The sequence below is a fragment of the Cryptomeria japonica genome, chromosome 9 (genome assembly GCF_030272615.1).
Source record: "Cryptomeria japonica chromosome 9, Sugi_1.0, whole genome shotgun sequence".
Lineage (NCBI taxonomy): Eukaryota > Viridiplantae > Streptophyta > Pinopsida > Cupressales > Cupressaceae > Cryptomeria > Cryptomeria japonica.
In genome coordinates, this window is record NC_081413.1 from 317,649,844 (window position 1) to 317,672,555 (window position 22,712).

Here is a 22,712-nt window from a genome sequence, read left to right on the forward strand (position 1 = left end):
TCAAAAATCATCTGTAATACGCGAAGTTTGCGTGGGATTTTGTGATTCGCGAAGTTCTCAAGGTTTGACGGTTTTTTTCCACTAACATTGTGCTTTGTTGCAGTCAATTTTGGGTTGCACTACTAAGGCGAACATCTGCAGTTGTGGTATCTTGCAGTTTGTTTTGGAGTTGCTGGAGCAAACAGTGCTTAGTACTCTTCTACAAAAGAGTTTGCCGATTTTTCCTCAAAATCATGGTTTCAGGCTTCAGTAATTCGCATGTGCCAAATCTCTAATTCGCGTGTAAGGGCTACATTAGCTTGGATGGCATTTGGTACTCTTGGTCATTTGCATTCTGCAGATCCTGTGAGGGTCTCCGTAGCAGCAAAGTGTTATTTGCATTTGTGATCAAAACACCTGAGGTGTCTTTTGTAGGGTATTGAGTAGGATGACCATTATGGAGGGTATTAAAATAATATTAATATCTATTCTATAATGGTCATCTTCTATTCTTAGTGGTCATCTTAGTTGTCGGCTTAATTTAGCTATTTAGCTTTTTAGTCCACTTATTTAGTTTGTTTAGTCTTTTAAGTGTAACTATTGCTTCTACATTAAAGACGCATAGTTAGAGTTTTATTATTTAGCTTTGTAAGCTTTTTAGCTTTTAAGTTTTCACTTAAAACGACTAGTTCTTAATTTAGAACGTCGTCTCATAAACTCTTTATATATGTTGTATATCGTTGAATAATTTATCTGATTATTTTGAGCAATCAATTTTTCAGTATATCGAGAGACTAATCACCAAAAACCCTTCAACATTTATCTTTTATTTTTCTCAATATGAAAAAAGTTTCACTGTAAGTGTGCCATACATTACATTATTCTCCAAACACTTGCAATACATTTGCAGCTGTTTTTACCTACCTAGATCAGAAAAATGAATGAGAAAACTATTTTGATTGATAGTTAAACAAAAGCAGCAGACCGTGGAATGAACAATTGCCATTGCTCAAGTTAAGGAAACCAGAGACGGTAATCAGATAAAAGTCTCAACATTTATCAGACAATCATCTAGGCATTTAAAAGGCTGCAAGCGTTGGTTATGCAGTTGAACTCTGATTCATTAAGTCGAAAGGAAGGCATATGCCATGATGCAAATCAATAGGATCCAATAGACTAGCAAGCACTAATGGAATAATTTAACAGAAAAAAGGTAAACAGTTTATAGGAGGCACAGTGCACTTACAAATGGTACCCATTCAGAAGTCCTTCGACGCAAATGACGCACCAAAAATTCTGCTACAACAACAGAGCTCGGTACATTACCAGTTTTGCCCCACCTTAATCTATGCAACTCGGTCAAAATGCCTGCCCGGTATCTGTCAGAGAAACATGAACCAATTTGCATTATAAGCTCCCATGAAACTTGTAACAAATGTTTAATAAAACTCTCATGCATCAAGAGATTATTGCTAACACACAACCATAATTGCACATATTGCATGCCAATTGTTAAGCTACAGATTAGGAAAATTTGCTAATCTCGACCAACAAATGTCTCTATTAGACATGACAGCTGATATCTTTCTAGAGCTAGTAGTGTACCTTGCTACATTTGACAACCTAGAAGATCACAACATTTGCTAGTAATTATGAGACACCAAGAAACACTAAACTGCAAATTGCTTTGTCAGGGATTCAGACTCGCATTTCTTCTTGACACTTGAGATTTGGCTATTACAGGCACTTAAATATAAGTGCATCTGTAGTAACTACAAAGGGCAAGTACAAAACAAAGAGCACAAATGTGTGAGACAAGGACTAACACAACCAAAATGTGACAACAACAGGCCACAAAAACCAAGCATATTGAAACATATTGATTTCAAATTGACTAAGCATGCAAAGTGAAAACATTTTAGTACCTTCTAAGACATATCAGCAGAGATACAGAGCTGGCAGAAGACAAAGGATTGGAGTAGATGTAAAAATGTTCAGTAGAGATTGAGCCACCAAGGTAGCATAGGAGCAGCAAGAAAAGTGCACAAATATCAAGTTTGGTTGCAGAGAAATCAGTCCAAATATTTTTTCTTCAACCAAAACTGTCCTGTACAAAACAGGACTTCACAATGGATACGAACAACACAAATAACAGTGCAGATACAACAAAATTCTAGACTTCTACAGATCCAAGGAAGATGGATTATTTGGATTTCTGTCTTTACAAAGTCCTATATCATTCAGGATCTCTGTTGGAAACGGAAACTAAATTGTGTATTAGCACATACCCTTGTATATTGCATAAATCTTCTTCATTAAGTTCTTCAAACAAAGTAGCATGAAAGAGCAGTGTAGGGAGCATGTTGGAACACATTGAAAAGCATTAAAAGCTATAAGATCACTGTTAATACTTTGTTGTTGATCTTGAAGGCCTTGAGAAGTCAGATTGTAATGTAAAGCTGCAAGAAACAATGACAACATTGACAAGAGAAGGCCCATCCTTACTCTTCTAGAGTTTTCCCTCATCAGGTCTCTCCAAGGTAATTCCGTGTGTTAAAAAGCTTTGTTTTTTATTGTGTTACAGTTCATGTTTGTGCCTTTTTGTATTACAACTAATAATTTTAGTATAAATTAGCACATTTCTAAGACAATCAATTCTCATCTTGAGCAAATAGTAGAGGGACAACAAATATTAACACAATGATTCATATGAGATAAAATCTGTGGTGGTAGGTTAGCTATAAAATATGTATGTTAGTCACTAATTTTATTAGCATTACAGCAAGTTGTCTTCCTCGGTTACATGGCTTTCTTGTGGCCTGTCTGTTTTGCAAATTGATACTCACGACTCAAACAGTTAGTTCCAACTAATGAAGATGACTTGGTTGCCTCGAAATCAGAAATCCACATGAAGTAGAATAAAGAAGGGAGATGCAAGTTCGAAGAACATGTCACCAGAACAATTAATATCTTCTGCCACCAGAACAGATTTATAATTTCTCAATCTTGCCCGCCTTTTAGGTAGGCTATATGTTGATTATTTTCTCATGTATTTAATCTTGCCCAATTGCATGGTCATACTTACCCTCTTTCACTTACTTTGTTGCATGTTTTTCTTGGCATGCTTTCATATCAGGCTCTTGTATTGGGTTTTTTAATTCTTGTCAGTCTTTTTTTAAATTAAATGTTTAATTCAAAATTCAAATCAATCGCTGCCTTCTCATCCCCCTTATGTCTTCTTGGGTCTTGAGTCCCCTTACTATCCTCCTTTTAAACTAGCCCAATCTGCTAATAACCATTAATTTTTCTCTTGCTTTCTGTTCCCTGATGATGAATCATGGAGTCTGATCCGAAATGTCTAGGAAAAAAACTCACAGAGCCAAATACAGAAACATTCCATGCTAGTACTAATAGGTACCAATTTAACAAGAAGAGTCAACAATTACTATTTGGTCAAAGATAGGAAAAGCTACATTATCAAAGCATGTGGATCAAAAATCTCCTTAGTAAGTCCCAATCAAGCCAAAATATTGCTTAATGATAATTAGAAGTTTTCTTTGCTTCTTTTGAGAGCATACCATATCCCTGCCCTTGCTGGGCCGCAGTTTTTTAAAAGTGTTATTAAACACTAAAGAATGTATATAATATTAATATTTTTATTTTGCACCGAACCTAACCTTCTTTTGGGCATCAATCTGGAATAATTAGATATTAATTTAAAAATAATATTTTTTAATGTTGGCTGACATGCGTTGTCTTTTTTTGGTGCCAACTCTAAATAAAACAGATATAAATAGGAGTCTGCTGGTTGGCCAAATTTAGGCATAAGTTTGGCGAATTTTTCCCAATTAGGTGCTTGCAGGACAAAACCCGTCAAGTGTGAAGAGGTTTGACGGGAACCTGACCCCTTCAAGTATTTTCTTGCTTATGCATTCTTTTTTTCCTAAGTTCTGATCCAAGTTCCTGTGCAGATTAAAATGATGATTATACATTCCCGTGCTGCAAATTATTATCAATACTTGATTACTGTTCAGAGATCCAGTGGGCAACAAGGACCATATTCTGATTTGTTGATTGAGGGTGGATCCAATTACCTAGTGCACCTACAGAAAGGAGTCGAAATTGAGTGCTGCATCATTCATAAGGAAAAGGGAAGATCCAGTGTACAGCGACCAGGCTTGCTTCCATTTTGTTGGCAACCATTTCCAGATCGGACCCTACAGAGATATAGTGAGATGTTCGTAATCAGAGCTGAGTACAGAGATCCCTAGTTGACACAAGAGTATCAACGACATTGCTGCACTAGGTGACTTGTGAGCTAAGGGGGCAATATATTGAAGGTTTCACGCCTCAATCTAATCACTAAAGACTGAAGTGGAAGCACCTCATAACAAATACTGTAGCTGCAGTCAGAGTTCTCAGAGTTTTTTTGGTTCAATTCACGACAATCCAAGGATCCAACTCGCTCAGGTCAAGGGATACCTCCTACTGTGTATTGTTGTTCAAAATATTATCAAACTTGAAATATCTAGTTTAAAAACAAATGCGGGTTTAATGATCTGTTGTCTCCATTCTGTTTCATGTGAAGTTCTGGCAGATCTGATTCGAAAATTTTGGAAACCCCAGGTTCATTTTCATTGCTTTGCAGATTTTGATCTTAAATTTATTACATCTGTTTAGGAAATTAAAAAAACCCTAGGCTCGTTTCAATGGTATCAGAGCAATTGTTTCCTGCCTGCCTCTAAATGTGTGATACAGAATCATGAGCTTGAGTGACAGAGTAATAACGTATCAGCAAAGGGCGAAAAAGAAAGAGGCAGCCATGGGTGACAGAGATGAAGACAACTCACAAGAATTTCTCAAGGAAAGCAAGGAGCTTCAGACTACTATGAGAGATTATATGGGTGAGATCGTCCGACTCTTAAGAAGCCTGAATCAGCACCTGATTGCTCGTAGATCTAATCAGAATGGTACTGAAGGAAGTAACTCCAGCAGTGACAAGGTTTCAGTTAGTCCAAACCCAAAGACTTTCAAAGCCAAATTTCTAGAAAGGGAAGAGATAGTGCCCGTGGAAGAAGAGCAGCCTACTCAAGGAGATGCAATGACAAGATATCATGATGAATATGATGCTAAGCATTGTTAACCATCATGACAAGTCTTTTGTGGAGTACTATGAGATGAAGACAAAGAGTGAGGATCGGAGGAGAATGTTTGAGGAGAAGCCCCGAAAGGATATACAACACCACTTGGGAAAGATAACAATAGCTACCTTTGATGGATTGAGAATTTGCTCAGCAAGGGCATGATTGCAGAAATTGAACGCTTACTCTTCTTTGAATCCAACATTTGCCACCTTGCATCTAGAGGGAGTTGCCCATGAGTGGTGGTATCATGGCATGGTCACTAAAGGGCATGATTCAATCACTACCTTAGAGGATTTCAGCCAAAGGTTGGTGGAAAGGTTTGACAGGAAGGATCCAGAGATTCACTTCAAGGAGCTAGCATAGTTGAAGGAAGAAAGCACAGTAGAGCACTATGTGGCGGAATTCCAGAGGCTATCAATGATAGTCCCAAACGTGACTGAGAGTAGGGTCATATTTCTTTTTGTGAAGGACCCATCCGAACCACTCAAGGGATGATAAGAGCATTTGATCCAAATTGCTTGTAGGAGGCTATTAGAAAAGCCCTAAACTTTTGGAGGACTTGGTGGCCAAAGGCAAATTCTATCCCAAGAAAACACAACCCATTAAACACAAGAAACCTCCTTAGAAGTGTTTCCTGCAACAAAAGGCACTACACCCTAAACCAAACAGGGTTGAGGAATCCAAGAATGAGTTTCAAAGAAAAAAAAACTATGCTTCACCTATAGAGATTAATGACAGCCAGGTCACAGATGTTTGGGAAAGGTCAAATACATTACATAGACGTAGTTTCCAACAAGGATTAGGAGGTAGATGAGCCTGAGCCTAAGGTTGTTGGGGATGAGGCAGAGCAAGAGACCAAGGTGGAGAGCATCCAAGTGGAACCCTTGCAGCACTACCAAGGCCACCTAGATATCATGCTTTATGTGTTAGAGGAGTTTTGCAAGGACAAAGGATGACAATTTTGATTGATAGTGGGGCCACCCAAAATTTCATTGATGAAGGGTTAGTGGCCAAGATAGATTTGAGGACAAAAAGCTTTGAAAGGTTTAATGTTAAAGTGGCAAACAAAAGTACTATTACATGCAACCAAAGGATTCAGCAATTCGAGTTAACTATAGGACACAAGATGTGAGATAATTTCTATGTGATTGGCATTGGCGAGACAGAGTTGGTGTTGGAAGTGCAATGGTTGCTCTCACTCGGTGAATATTAACAGAATTATAATACCATAGAGTTGAAGTTCAAATCTAATGGGAAGGAGGTAGCTCTTCGCGGCCTTTCCAATGGGGGTCCCATGATGGTTTCAACCAAAAGGACAGTTTTCCGAAGAGACCAAGTGGCTTGGGCCGCAAAATGATTGATTATAGATACAAGTTCCTCGAAGGATGAGAGATCCTACCATGTTGACATTCAGTCCATCTTGGATAAACATAGCAAGATGTTTGATGAAATCCTTCCTGGTTTAGCAAGCGATTGAGCTTGAGGAAGGAGCAAAACCCATCATCACTACACCTTATCGGCACCTAAGGTACAAGGAAGAGATTGAGAAAGCAATTAAGGAGCTATAGGACATGGGCACATACAACCTACTTCTAGCCCATTTGCTTCGTCCATGGTATTGGTGAAGAAAAAAGATGGGACCATGAGGATCTGCATCAATTATAGAGCACTTAATAAAAAGACAATCAGGAATTGCTACCCCATACCTAGGATCGATGAGTTGATAGATGAGGTTCATGGTGTGGCTTATTTCTCCAAGATTGACTTACGATCGAGGTATAATCAAATAAGGGTTCGTAATAAGGATGTGCACAAGACAGCCTTCAAATGTCACTATGGGCACTACAAGTCCTTGGCCCATGCCATTTGGGTTGACTAAATCACCGACACTTCTCAGTCATGCATGAATGCAGTGTTCATTTTAGAATTCAATAAATTTGTGCTAGTCTTCTTTGATGGCATTTTGATTTACAAAAAAACATGGGAGGATCATTTGAAGCACATAGATGTGGTGCTTGGCATACTTAAGCATTATTCATTCTATGCCAAAGCATCCAAATGTGAGTTTGGTTTCACTGAAATTTATATTTGGGGCATAAAATGAGTGCACAAGGGTTTAGCATTGATGAGAGGATCAAGACAATCGAAGATTGGCCAAGAGTAAGGAATTTATTACATTTGAGGGGATTTGTGACACTTTGCAGCTACTATAGGAGGTTTGTAAGGAGGATTTCGCAGCTTGCAGCCCAATTGACAAATTTGATGAAGAAAGGAGCCTTCTATTGGAGCCCAACGTCATGCCCCAGTCTTAAACCCTACATCATGCCCCGGTCTTGAACCCTAGTCGCAGCAATCATAAACCCTAGTGGCAGCAGTCATGAAAAAGTCACAGATTTATATAATTGAATATGGCCCGTGCGTGATTAAATATGTGCAAGAGGTAAAGGCAATGAATCTTTAGGGTGTTTATAAGAAGGGCCAACCTAAAAAGATAATAAAAATAAAAATAAAAATAAAATATAATCACATTTTAAGATGGGAGGCCGACCTGGATTAATTCAAGGGGCCAATGAAGGAAATCAAATTAAATCAAAGTTTAAATTAACAAGAAGCCGACCCCTTTAGAGATGTTGCCTCCCTTTTGAATAGTCACCCCTCTTGAAGAGGAATGAAATGATATATAAGGAAGATAAGATGGGAGTGGGAGGAAGCAGAAAATAAGATATATCAATCCGTTCTAAAAGCAGAATTCTGAGTATAATCCCAGATGCATAAATATGTTATAAGCAGATATTTAAAGGGAAGTATATGCAGAATTGTGAAGAGGAATTTATGAATGAGCAGATCATGGAATGAAAATAGAAATAAGAATTTTGATCTGGAATAAGGAGGTCTAATACTGATTATTGCATTAATCAAGCAATAAAAAGGCAAAATTGATACCCATAGAAAGGAGATCAGTTACAAGTCAGCAGCGAACAAACATATAAATTGATCAGATAAGAAACTACTACATATTGCAGATCATAGCAACCTTATTTCTTATCGTATGCAAGATCATGATGAATACATAATCTATTAATATTTTATGATGGCATATATGACTTACATATATCCTTTATTATATTAATTAATCATTTATTTATTGCAATCTCCTATAAACCATCATGTAAGGATTAGGGAGGACCTCAATAAGGTCAGTAGGTGTGTCTTCCCCTTCCAAGTAGCCCACCTCATGCTGGATGGACAAGAGTTCCTACCACTTGGGGCCAAGAGATCGAGTATGGATACTCCACACTCTTGGGCTTAGGCGTGGTGAAGTTAGGGCATCTTACAAAGGAGTAATGATTAGTGGAGCAGGTGCATCTTCCCCTTCCAAGTAGCCCACCTCATATTGGATGGACAAGTTCCTTACCACTTGGGGCCAAGTGGTTGAGTAGGGATACTCCAGGCTCTTGGGCTTAGATGTGGTAAAGTTAGGGCACCCTAAAATGCTTCCTCTCCAACCCCTATTGTGGTGGATTATAAGAATGGAACTATTGATTCTTGTCTTCTTCAATGACATTTAAATAGATTGAAATAATCAATAATATATATGCATTTATATGTTACCCTAACCCTTAGTGAAATATTAGAAGAATTATAAGTTATCTAACCAGATTGAGGACCTATTCCAAGGTTTTATCTTGCTCAAGACATATTTAGTAGTAAAGTTAAAATTCTAGCTCTATTACACCTCTTGTTTAATTGAACTTGTGATTCTAGGGCAAAATCGAGTGTAGTCCCAAAAAGGGGACATTACAAATGAATAATAATATTGATACGTATTATTTGTGTTCAAAATTAGCATTCTGAAATTCAATAGGGTATCAACACAATATTAATTAAAAAGACCGTAAGCCTATGGTTGTGATGGATACAAAGAACAAAATTCAAGCACAGTAATTTATAAAGCCTATTGACCACCTCTGAGAGGAAGGGACTGTAGTATCTAATTACAATACTACAAGTAAATAGAATCATCTTTCTATGCTCGCTCATAAATCTCCTTCCCCAAATGCCCCTCTATGTAGCTCTTGTTCTCATGCAATTCATGAAAACTGAAACTACAAGAATGGACAATGCACTTGTGTTTCCCCTTGCATTGCTTCTATAGGTTTTGATTAAACTTAGTCTCTCTGTCTACAAACCTTTCCAACTTGGTTCCCACATTTATCACTATCATGGGGTTGGACATCAAAGTCAAACTAAACAAGAAATGTAAAGAGTGAATTCTAGATCCTACCTATGTCTTAGGATGAGCATAATGTGCTTACACAAGCTACTACACACGTTTTGTGCTATTTAGAGAAGGCAATAGATCCCCAACTTTAGATTGACAATATGAGGGCTCTGCAAATATTTTGGACTATGTATGTCAGGTGAAGATCTAATTTCTCTACAGAATACCAAAGTAGAAGAGAAATGGCCAAAGGAATTTGGGATCTGTACATCATCGATCCATTTAAGGGTCAAGCATTTCACTTGTCCCAAATATCTCTACAAAGCCAAAATTGTGGGAAACTACAAAAGAAAACGATTTGTCTAATTGATATGATTGTGTTTGCCATGTCAACATTAGGCATCCCTTCATAGTGCTCATCCAAGTCATTGAAAACATGCTCAAATCCTTAGAAAGCTTGACCTTCACATTTCTTGCCAAAATTCATTTGTAGTGATAGTCAAATATGGTCTAGATTGAGCTAGAGTCATCTGAATTTAAGAGCATAAAAAGTGGATTGTTTTTTGAGCTAACCAAAGCATTGTTGTGATACATAGCTAGCACAATCAAGATATAGTGGGTCAAAAATGCAGCGGCAATACCCAAGGAGAAGATGATGTGTTGGAAAATGTGGTGAAGCCCACGTTAGTTAATAGCTTCTAATTATATTAGAAATTATATCGTTAATAGTTTTATAGTGGTAGGTTGTTATTGTCTAGTCATTGTCAATTTAATGTCTTGTTGGTTCCTATACAGATATTTTGTCTTGTAGCCTAAAATTCAATAAAAATTTAGTATGTTGTGAAAGTCAAGTTGTACTATCTTAGAATAGAATCTATTTTCACAAGTCATCACTTGTGTCAAAATGCAAAAGTGTTGAAAAATTAAAAACATAAAAAATTGCCACAATTGTAAATGGACACACTATTGCTTGTATAGAATGTCCATCTTGTTGAGGGGCATTCTACAATTAAGTTTCAAATCAGTTGCAAATGGAGGCACCAGAGGTTAGAGGATAGACAACGACCTCTCGTTAGTCACTATCAAGAGGCCACAAAACTGTATAAGTGACAAAACTATTTGTGCCAAAATCAGTTTCCAAGTGGCAAAGGTAACCATTTCATATTGTCTGTAATCAAAGTGGAAGTGATCTATATATATTCAATGACAAGAACTTAGTCCTCAAATTTCTTGTTTGTGATTGGATGTATTTGTCCCCAATCACATTTGCTAAGTGATAGTGATTAGATATGTTCGTCTCCAATCATTGAAGTTGGCAATTAAGATTGGAAGTGCTTGTCTCCAATCACAGAAGTTGGTAATTATGCTTTGATGTGCTCATCTCCAATCACAAAAGTTGGTAATTATGATTCGATGTGTTTGTCCCACAAAAGTTGGTAATTATGAATGGATGTGTTTGTCCCCAAGCATAATTGTTGTTATTCCCTTTTTTATGTTGGATAGATTTGTTTGTCCATATCCAAACTTGTTGTATGACCTCAGATAGAAGTGGTTGTCCCTATCCTTGGTTCCAAGGATAGATGTCTTTGTCCCTATCCTTGCACAAAGTACATTAAGGTTGATCTTGCTAAAGAAGAGCACAAAGATGCTAGTTCCACTATTGCTTATCACAAGTAGATGTGAATGTCCCTACTCATATCTTGTGTTTTTAATGAACTACTGAACACGTTCATCAAGTGTTGCTAGTCCACCTATCCCCATTTGGAAAATGATGTAATAAGGGGAGTATTGAGAATATTACATCATTCACATAGGTTATTTTGTCATAAAATAATCATTTGTTGAGGAATGCTTGAGGAGTGGTTATAAGAGGTATAACAATTCTCCTATAATACAAGAGATGAAACTCATAGTAATATTTAATAGGTATTGAACAAATAACAATATTGATGCATATTAGTTGTGTTTAAAATTAGTATTCTGAAATTCAATGGGAAAATCAAAAGTATGATGTCATCAATACATTTGAAGAACCAACTCAAGATCCTTTAACAAATCAACCATGAGGGGAATGTCTAAGTTGGCAGAGGCCTATGAGTTAATCAAAAGTGAAACAAAAAACCAAAAAAATGGAGATATGGCTACTCAGTAATATATATTAGAAGGTTGAAAATTACTAAAATAGAGAGGCCATGGGACCATGCGTACTGTCATCACTATAAGAAAACATGAAGAGTTGAAAAGAAAAATATGCTGAGTTGGGGGGAAATGATGAGGAAGAAATATCTATCCAGATCTTCCATGTTTTTAACTCCTTTCCTTATGACATTGATCACCCTTTATATCCTTCTAGTCATTTCCACTGCTTATATGGTTAGAATGGTATTGGAGTATTTAATTGAGTTTAAGATAAAATACATGGAAAATAATTATTAGTTGTGTTTATTAATTATGTTGCCTATGCCACCAACCTATAGCATGGAAAATCTTGTAAAAGCAGACCAATGGTTGATGCAGATGCTCATTTAACAGACCCTACAGCTGCATATTAAAGAAAAATGATAGACGTTGCTGATATGTACCTGTGGCTCTTGGAAATGATCTCAATCTTCAGTTGGCTGAATGGCAAAGCACCTATCACGGAGAATCCAAATATTTAGAATGTTTACTCATTGTTTTACATTTGACTTTCAGTGGTTATCATTGTTTTACATTTATCTTTCATAGACGTTGGTGGCCTAACAAACCAAATGAATATTTGGTAAATTGTTAAAAGCATTTCCTATATGGGTAGCGGAATGAATGCTGTAGAACTAAAGGCGAATCATTAGTTTGCATTGGACAGGGACCATTTGCAGCACATTGAGCACAAGAATATGGGAAAGGGCCCATTCATAGAACTGCGAATGCTGGTTACCCATTAATTTAAACATTTGGTTTAACTTTAGTTTGTGTTATTGCTTGCTATTATTATGGTGATTGTGTTTGGGAAAAGTTAATATCAAAATTAATATGTTATATGTGTAAGCCATGTAAACCATTCTAGTCACTTTTATTACTAGCAATAGTTATTAAATCATGTTATGAATTGTTTATGTAATTAGTCACTATCAACAGAAACATTTAGTTATTCATTGAATCTCATAGTTAGCTTTATTTGTTGTTATTTCCTGTAGCTAGTTTTGCTATTATTTTCTGTTGTTTCCTGCAACATAGCATTTACTGTTTTTCTGTAATACAAAATAGTTTGTCTCTATGGCCGACACTACTCTTATCCATATTTCCTTTCTAGAATAACTGCATATATAGCAAACTAATCCTCACTACCTACAGCATTTGCACGCATTTGCCACTATAACTTCTGAAAGCCTATGGTCCTGGATTGACATACAATTAAACTAAACTTTATTCTTTCAACAACATTCAAATTGAATTTACATATCTGATCTATTCCATAAAGCCGTCCCATAACCAGCTCAGTTTCATCCAACCATCATTGAAAAGCTCTTCTCCTTGTCTTCCATCCAACCTAATCAAATTGAGTCCCAGAGAGTCTTCTCTAGAAGATGGCCGAAATCAAGATTCTTTAGATGGTGAAGCTTGGGGTAGGTATTTCCTGATATTCCTCAAAAGGCCTAAATGGTTCAATCCCGAATCCAAGATGTCGAATTAGAAATCCTTTTTCATCAAAGATGACTAGAAGTTGGCATACATATCATATTTTCATGACATTCTATGAAAGTGAACCCCATTCCTTTGAAGAAGCCAATCAAGATGAAAAATGGAAAGATGTTATGAAATTGGAGTATGATACTCTTAATCAGAAAAGGACATGGGATCTTGTTCCTCCACTTCTAAACGAAATTTATTTAATTGTTGATGTCTTTATAAGGTCAAATATAACTCCAACAGTTAAGTTGATAAAAAAAAGGCAAGGTTTAGAGGCTTTACTTGGCAACATGAACAGACTATCATGAAACATTAGCACTACTTGTGAAGACGAGCACAATTACAATGCTTCTTGCTCTCACACCATAAAATGGCTGGGAGATACACCAAATGGATGCTAAGAATGCATTCATAAACAGTTATCTTCAAGAAGACTTACATGACTCAAACTAATGGTTTTGAACAGCCTAGAAAAGAAAATTATGTTTGTTAACTTAAAATCTTAAACATTCTCCTAGTGCTTGGTATGAAAAAATTGTCAGTCAAATCCCTTGGGTTCATTAACTGTTGTACAAATAATATCTCTTTGTAAAAATTAAAGACAAACAGAGCATCATTATTGTGTTTTATGTGGATGACCTACTTTTTACCAGTAATCTAACCTCTTCCATCCACAAACATAAAACTAAGTTAAACTATCATTTGAGATGACTTATTTAGGCCTCCTTAATCACTTCTTATGGATAACCATATTCCATGATTGAAACTCTATTGTGGTATCTCAAGCCAAATATGCATATGATCTACTTCAAAAGTTTAACATGATTAATTGCAAACCTCTTGCCATTCCTATTAAGTTGGAATCAAACGTGATCCTAAACCTCTAGGAGAGAAAGCCAATCCTACCTTGTATAGAAAATCACTAGATAGTTTGCTCTACCTTACTACTATTAAACATATAGTACCTCTGATGTAGGTACTGCTTCTAGTTTTATTAAAGATCCATATCTGGAACACTGGAAAATGGAAAAAAAAAATTGAGTACATCAAAGGTGTATTTAGTTATACTCTTTATTATTCTTGTACCAAAAATGTTTAAGTCATAGTTACCAGGAGACAGAGGTACTTGGAGACGCTGGAGACTGGTACCAATACCAGTACGGCTAATTTTCAAAAATAGAAGATGGGTATACTTGGAAACGCCATTTTTTTTATATAATTTAATAATTTCCAGAAAATATTATGACAGAACTTTGAAAACAAGAATAGTAAATCAGTCATACAAGTACAGTAAACAGTAAAGGCAATTTTTTTAGACCATTACAATGACAGGAAATCAGTCATACAGCTGCTTATGTCCCTCTCAAAGAGTTTACACTGTCAGTAAATCCGATCACTATAAATTTGCATGGATTTTTGTATCATCCAAAATACCAGCATGAAACATTATGCAGGCTTATTATATTTATTTGTCTTCCTTTTCTGCCTTTTAATGTGTTTTGCTCTAAGTTTTCTAGCAGGAGACGTAAATTTCTAGTTGAGAGACTTCAGAGACAGTGGGAGACAGCAGCCAAAAGAACCCCATGCGTCGAGAAGTTTCCAGAGACGCCTCCGGTACTGGAGATGCGTCTTCGTCTCCAAGACGTGTCTAGGGGGTGGGAGACGGGTCTCTGGGTAACCATGGTTTAAGTATTTGATTATAGTGATACTGACTATGTCAGTGTTTTTGTAGAGAGAATCTACTTCTAGCTATGTCTTTAAGTTTGGTGTAGGTGCCATCACTTGGAGTAAAAAGAAATACCCAACTATGTCTCTCATCCAATAAACCAAATATGGAAATGCAACAGAAGTAGCAAAGGAAAAAATGTGGTTTAGAAGATTATTGGAAGAGCTACATGCAGGTACTAGTGTGGATATCACCTTGTTATATGTTTGCTGAAGTTGTATCCCTCTTGCCAAAAATAAAGTTCAGCATCAAATAACAAAGTGCATTTAAGTCTATGTGGACTTTATTCAAGAAAAGGTTCTTGATTGCAATTCTGCTATACTGGTGATCAAGTGGCTGGTATTTTTACAAAACCTCTGAATTGAAATCAATGTTGGGCATTATGGAATTGCCATTGAGGGTGATTGTGTATCAGTGTCACCTCCTAACGGTTAACTTGATGTATCTCTTCCTCTATGCAATAAAGCATTGCAAAATCATTGTATATGATTATTGTAACGAAAACCTAGGGAGGGATTGTGTTTTGTGAGGATTCCTTGCTTCATAAAAGGTTCCAAAAATATACGCTAGGCCTCTTTTACATCATTCAGAGAAAGTGTAATTGATAATCATAAAAGGGAGTAATCAAGTAGTCCAAGAAGCACGGTCATTGTCTTTGAATGTATTAGATCCCATGACATGCTAGTCAAGGAAGAATATCCATCATTGGTATCTTCTTTTTTATTTTTTAAATGATGGCAAGTAACCCCATAGCAGCAAAAATCGTTTTGGGGAAAAATCGGGAAACTAAAAGTATAAGTTTTTTTGGGAAAAAAAGGAAAAAATCGGATTGAAAAAAAAAAAAAGAAAATTGTAGAAAAGGAGACAAACTATTTTTTTTTTAAACTTAAGAGCATTTCCATAGCATAGAGATATAGAGAGCAAATAAAATAGAGTTCAACTCATGAATTGTAGTTGTTAGGATAATCTTTAATAGTTAATGGTCAATCATATATGTAATTTCCTATTACGTAGAGGTTGTTAGACATCTTAAATGTCTACAGATGTAAGTAGCTGAAGTAGTTAGGCTTATTAATGTTTGCAGTGCTATGCCACTGCTTCATATATTGTAATCCTTCCTTTTTGCTAAAGTAACTAAGAATAACCAGTTCTTTCCTAAACATGGTATCAGAGCTCCTAGGGGTTTTTGTCTATGGGAGAGCCGCGCAATTTACTTCGCGCATGTTCAGCTCCCTATTTGTTTTCTTCTGTGCGATCTTAGTTCGGCCCGTCATCCGTCTGCACTTGCGCAGATTTTGTGCCCTTCCTGCATTTTCCGATGGCCCTATTTAAAAACCTACGACTTGATTTTCTTTTTCGGCGAACATTTTTTTCTACACAACTTGTCTTCTCATTTTCCGAGGCTCTCTATTCTTAAAATCGCACACTGTGATTTTCAGAGTGTTCACAAAGGGTTTCGCAACCTCTGAAATTCTTTTTAGCGATAGTTTCTGCATCTTTCGGCGGCTGTTTTTTGTGAGATTTTCCATGTTTTCCTGGCGCCAATTCGTCTCGGGTTTTCTTGTTCTTATTTCCGACCCCCATCGAACTTTTTGGCCTGCGTTTTGACGTGATTTTCGTGGGTTATTTCCACGATTTCTGGCACCATCACTGAATTTGCATTTTTGGGTTTTTGGTATTCCGCGATTTTCTGTATGCTATCTAGGTTTCTGGCAGCCCGCTTAGGGTTTTCTGCAATTTTTCTGAGATTTCTTGGCGCCTAGGGTTTATTCGAACCCTCAATCATTTTCTTTTCCACGGCTATGTTACTTTTTTGCAACAAACCCAGTCCACGGCTAGGGTTTCTGGGCAGCGCCTAGGGTTTCCAAAAACCCTCCATCTATTTTCAGTGCCAACTAATATTCCTTTCAGATCTACAAATTGGTCTAGGGTTTTGACCCTCTGTTTCAAAGTGAAAAAAAAAATCGATTGCAAATTATTTGTGGGTTTGTCGAGATCTCTTCTGGGTTGCCTTCAGATTTTTTTGGGTCTTCCGAAAAATTTCTGCCTTAGAATCTGAGTTGCAAATTTTTTTTAAAAACCCTATGTTTTCATCTATTGGTTTCCGTGTATTGGAATTTGTGTCTTCACCAGTTTGACCTCGGGGTACGTGATGGCATCTCTAACAAACATTATGCTCGAAAGTAGCCAAAAATTCAACGGCCACAATTACAACACCTGGAAGCAGCACATGTTGACAATTTTTGAGTACCGATGTCTTGATGAAGTAGTTCTGGGCACATCTCAACGTCCAACTACTGCCAAAAAAGATAGGGACAAACGGGATGAGCGCAACCAAGAAGCTGTCATGCTCATTAAACTCTTTGTCACCGATGAGCAGCTACCTCAAGTACCCTCCGAAAAAAACTACAAAGGAGATATGAGATCATTTGAATAGTCTCCATGAAACCTTTGAAAAGAGCAGAGCATTCTTTCTTAAGAATATGCTCTTTTCGATTATGATGGACGAGAGGACACCTCTGTAGGATCACTTGACAAAGATCAAGGACATCTGTGACCAACTTGAGGCGATTGGTCGTGTAGACACCTAAAATTAATTAAATCAATATTTAATCAATTTAAGCCTGTCAACATAATTAATTGATTTAATTATGTTATCCTTATTCCTCTCAGTGTTAATTAAATCTAATTTAATTAATCCTATCACTATTGTCCAATAAAAAAATTAATTATTCCCCTATTCTTCTAAAGTCCCTCCAATAATTATTTCCTCTAAACCCACTCAGTTAATTAATTTTAATTAACCTAGTCATGTGATTCCTACAAATCACTTTTCCTAATCCCTACTCAACCTAATTAATTCTTCTAGAAACTCTCATAATCCCACTTATCATTATTCTTCAAATTTAAATTCCCCCACTCATGTCACATCAATTTTGAACCTCTCAAAGAAATTCGAATTTCTTTGAATCCCCCTATGCATCCTCATTTTGAAATTCAAATCTCTTTCCCCCCTTTTCCTAAGGAATTTTATATTCCTTTTTATTTCTCCAATGTATCCTTGATCCATGTCCACTATCTTAAATCAATCCTAGCCCTTCATGATCAAATCAATCTTGGCCCTCCATTGGCCTCCTCCAATCTATAAATTGGAGCCTCTTTTCCTCACAAAGAGGTCTTCCATTCTTCTATCCTTATGCTGCCAACTTCTCCTCCTATCATATTTCCTCATAATCCTCTATCAAATCCTTTTATCCATCATCCAAATCCATATCCTTAATCCATCAATCTTGTTGAGCAAAGGAGAGCAATCCACATCCACAACAAGCAAGGAGCACATCAAGTGGAGCATCAAAGGGGCACCTTCACATCATCAAGCTCAATCCAAGGGAGAGGTGAAAGACAAGGTATAAATTTGGTTATTTGTTTGATTTCTTTGCATTCTAACCTCCTTTGTCCCTTCTCCGTCTTTTTCCCCTCTTCGGGTCGCAAAATTGAGGAAGAGGACATGGTCATCATCACTTTGAAGAGTTTGCCAAAATCTTATGAGCATTTCATCGAAACGCTCAATATCACTTCCACTGACGTCGATTTGAAGTTTCTCGATCTTTGTAACAAGCTTTTACAGCAAGATCGATGGCGACAGCAATTTGGAAGTAGTACCAGTTCCACCTCCACTGAGCAAGCGTTCTCTACCAAATCTTCTGCTAAGAACAAAGGGAAGGCTCAATCTTCTCAGTCGAAAGGCTCCGGTTCTTCTTTGGACAACAACAATAAGAAGAACGTTCGGTGCAATTATTGTCATAAGTTTAGTCACATGAAGGCCGAGTGTCGAATTCGATTGGCTTCTAAACAAAAGAAGCAGGGAGGGTCTCAACCAAAGGCAAATGTCGCCAAACACTCTGAGCAGAAAGAATCTGCTTTCTATGCTTTTATGGCTAAGCAAACAGCAGATCCAATACACTCTTCTACCTAGTATATCAATTTAGGGGTTTCGTGGCATTTTACTCATCGTCGAGATTGGTTCACGAAATTTGAACCATTCTCGGATTCAGTAATCTTCAGAGGAGGAGAAGATTACACAATTGTTGGTAAGGGCACTGTCTAGATTCACTTACGAGGTAGAAATTTAATTTTTCTTGATATCTACTATGTTCCAAGCATGGAACACAATCTCCTCTCCCTCAGCCAGATCATGAGGCATTCTCCTCAATTAGATGTTGTCTTCAATTCCAGCGATTCTCAGAAGCATGCTCTGGCTGCTAGGAGTACATTCATCAAAACACTTTGGCATCAACGTTATGGGCACTTAAACGTGCACTATCTCTCTCAGTTATCTCAGGAGGGTTTGGTTGCTGGTCTACCTAAGATCCAACCTCAAAATCATGGAGTATGTGGAGCCTATCAAGCTAGGAAGTAGCATAGGACACCATTCTTGGATGGCGATTCTTGGCGAGCCTCCAAAGTACTTCAGTTGGTTCACGCTGATGTATGCGGACCAATGAATACACCACCTATTACTGGATGCAAGTACTTCTTGTTATTTGTTGACAATTTCACTCGTAAAATGTGGGTATATTTTCTGAACAATAAATCAGATGTGTTCAGTACATTTCAGCAATATAAGTCCTTAGTTGAGAAAGAATCAGGTTCTCAAATTGTCACTCTAAGGTCAGATAATGGGGGGGAGTTTTGTTCCACTGACTTCTCTACATTTTGTGCTACACATGGCATTAAGCGCCAACTCACCACATCATACACTCCTCAACAGAATGGTGTAGTTGAACGTCAGAATCGCACCATTACTGAAATGGCTCGATCTATGTTGGAGCATTGCAATGTTCCTAAGCAATACTGGGTTGAAGCAGTTTAAACTACAGTCTACCTCCTGAATTGGTCACCTACACATGCCATTAAGGAAATGACTCCTGAAGAAGCCTGGTCAAGACGCAAACCTAAAGTGGGCCATTTGAAAGTCGTCGGTTCTACTGCTCATGTATGGATTCCAGACGCCAAGCGTGCTAAGCTAGATTCAAAGAGACAAACACTTATGTTTACTGGTTACAGCGACAACCACAAGACCTACAGGTTGATTGATGTAGAGACAGATCATCTCATTTTCAGTTGTGATGTTGTGGTTGATGAGACTATTGGTCCATTTATGCCTTCTACTACTCCTAGTCCTGCGACTCAGTATGTGAAGGCTTCTGATGTTGGTGTTCGTATTCCTCTTGGTTCCCATGATGGGAGGGCTTCAAAGCATTCTGACCCTAAATATGAAAAATCTATTGATCCAGCACCACCTGATTTTTCACAGGATTTACATCCAAATGACTTTGTTCCGGAAACTCCAGGGGATGTTGTTCCTCCACTGCCAGATGTTGGTACTTCTACCCTCAGGCCTAAATGGTGGACCAAGACAATAGGAGATCTTCGTGATGATGATCTTCTTGAGGATAGATCAGTTTGTCGAAAGAGAAAGCAGCAGAATACAGTCAACTTTGCCTTTATGGCCAACATCCACAGCATTTATGAGCCCCAGACATATTCTGAGGCTAAAGGCATTCCTGAATGGGAAAAGTCTATGGAGACAGAATACCATAGTCTTTTGAAGAATAACACTTGAAAGAACCCTATCAGTTGTAAATGGGTTTATAAAGTCAAGTATCATGCAGATGGTACTTTGGATAAGTACAAGGCCAGATTGGTTGCTCGGAGATTTAAACAGCGGGAGGGCATTGACTACGAGGAGACTTTTGCTCCTACTGCCAAGATGAGCACAATTCATCTTCTTCTTGCCATTGCAGCTCAGTTTGGATGGGAACTTCATCAGATGGATGTTAAGAGTGTTGTAGAAACCCTTACAAGTTCTGACTTAAGTTTCCAACTTTAGATACTTAGGAATTTTGTCAAACAATTGTCGTGCAACCTCTATGTACGCTGATCTGAGTTTTCAGTCTGATTTGTTTGCTTAAAGGGGCATTGAATATGATCTGAAGGCTTGCAAAATAACTCTTCAATGACTAAGCAAAGAACAAGTGGCAAATGCAACTTCTTTTTGATCTTTCCAATGCATATATATGGTTTTCAAATGAGAAATGTGCACCTACAGCCAAGAGGCATTTTCACAAACACTTGGCGTGCAAAATTAGAATGAAAAATAATCATTTCTAGCTAGGGAGCATTTTGACAAACACTTAGCTTGCAAATTAAACTATGACTACATAGCAAATTGCAGAACTGATTATACATATCATACCCGATTGAACATCATAAAGACTAATTTGACTAGTTTGCAAATCTGATGTAGCTGAAAGTGTACGGCCTGCCCTGGGAAGTGTGGCAGCACTGAATTTGGTTATCAAATGTCCTCTAACTGCTGCGTTTTTAACCCCTAGTATCCCTGCAATGCTTCTCCAATATTCTCAAAATTAATTGCAGCCTTTAGACCAAATCGCAGCTCCTGTAGGTTGTACGGCCTGCATTAATGGCTGGGAAATTACAGACCTGCTGCTGGCAATGATACAGCACTAGTACTGTCAGCTGCGAATGGTGATAAAACCCCTCTCAAATCAGACAAATTGATCTGCAGATGTAAACAATCATTCAGCACCAAAAAATTCCTTCAATTCTTCTCCAATTCGCTCAATTAGTAACTCAGAATTAAGTCACTCCCAAAGGCAAACATCAGTGATTATTGCAGCACCTCAGATGCCCTAACTCCAAAGAATTTTCGCTCCTCAAAGTCTGAAGATGAAACCCTGGTTTCCTCTTCTCACAAACTTATCCAATTTTCAAAAAGCAATCATCGATAAAAATCTCTCCTCCTTTTTTCAAAAGCCTTACATACTTTTCCAAGAGAGTTCGATTTCTCATGAAGCCATTAAATTGCATTTAATAAAATTAAATAGATATAACATGTGCACTTTAAAAACTTCATTAAATACTTTGGAGTTGGCGCCCAATAATTAATCATTTAGTTTGGCCCCCCTTTAATGATGATTTGACCCTCAAGTAAGTTATGAAATAAAGTTACATTATAACTTTATAATATGATCCTTTAAAAACATTAATGTTTATTTTGACCAAATAAACATTAATATCTCCATAATTACTCAATAACACTGAACGTCGTCTAAACTAGGGACTAAGCAGATGAAGCTACACATGACCAAACGCCTTACTAAAATTACTAAGGGTCCCTCTCTATCAAATCCTGACTTACTATAAATAGTAAGTTGAGCATACTATTTATAGTAAGTCCAAATGAAGCCAAACGAAAACCAACCCCTGCAAAACTCTATCCATTGGAGAAGTTGCATCCCTCAAAGGACCCTCTATTCAATCTTATTAGCCTACGAGGGTCAGTGATAGGCTAATCTACCAAGCTGACAGATGTCAACTAGAAGGGGACATCACAAGTGCATTCGTCAACGATGAGTTGCAAAAAAAAGTTTATATGACTCAACCTCCTGGCTTCAAGGTTCCTGGTAAAGAACATCAGGTTTGCAGATTGGTAAAAGCCATGTATGGCCAAAAGCAAGCCCCTCAGGCTTGGTACTACAAGATTGATCAACATTTGGTTGAACATGGTTTTCAGTGTACTCCCTCTGACACTAATTTGTATGTCAAACTCTCCGATGATGATATTATTTTTCTTGTTGTCTACGTGGATGACTTGATCATTACTGGCAATTCCGCAAATTTGATTACAGCCATCAAACAGGACTTGTGCCAAGCTTTTGACATGACAGATTTGGGGCTTCTCCATTATTGCTTAGGTGTCGAAGTGTGACAGACTAATGACAGTATCTTTATTTCACAGTCCAAGTATGCCTGCAGTTTGCTTGACAAGTTTCGAATGCAGGATTGTAAACCTGCTTCCACACCTATAGAGAAAGGGCTGAAGTTATCAGCCAAGTCTGATTCACCTGCAGTAGATGAAACCAAATTTAGACAACTAGTAGGCAGC

General features: G+C 37.4%; 1 protein-coding gene across 1 annotated transcript in view; it reads right to left on the reverse strand.

The window, feature by feature from the left end:
- The window catches only part of LOC131029756 (dnaJ homolog subfamily C GRV2), a 191,220-nt gene that overhangs the window by 155,460 nt on the left and 13,048 nt on the right, over positions 1–22,712 (reverse strand). Inside the window, exon 2 of the mRNA XM_057960403.2 lies at positions 1,226–1,358. Coding sequence (XP_057816386.2) covers positions 1,226–1,358 — 133 coding nt within the window. The remainder of the gene's footprint in view (positions 1–1,225; positions 1,359–22,712) is intronic.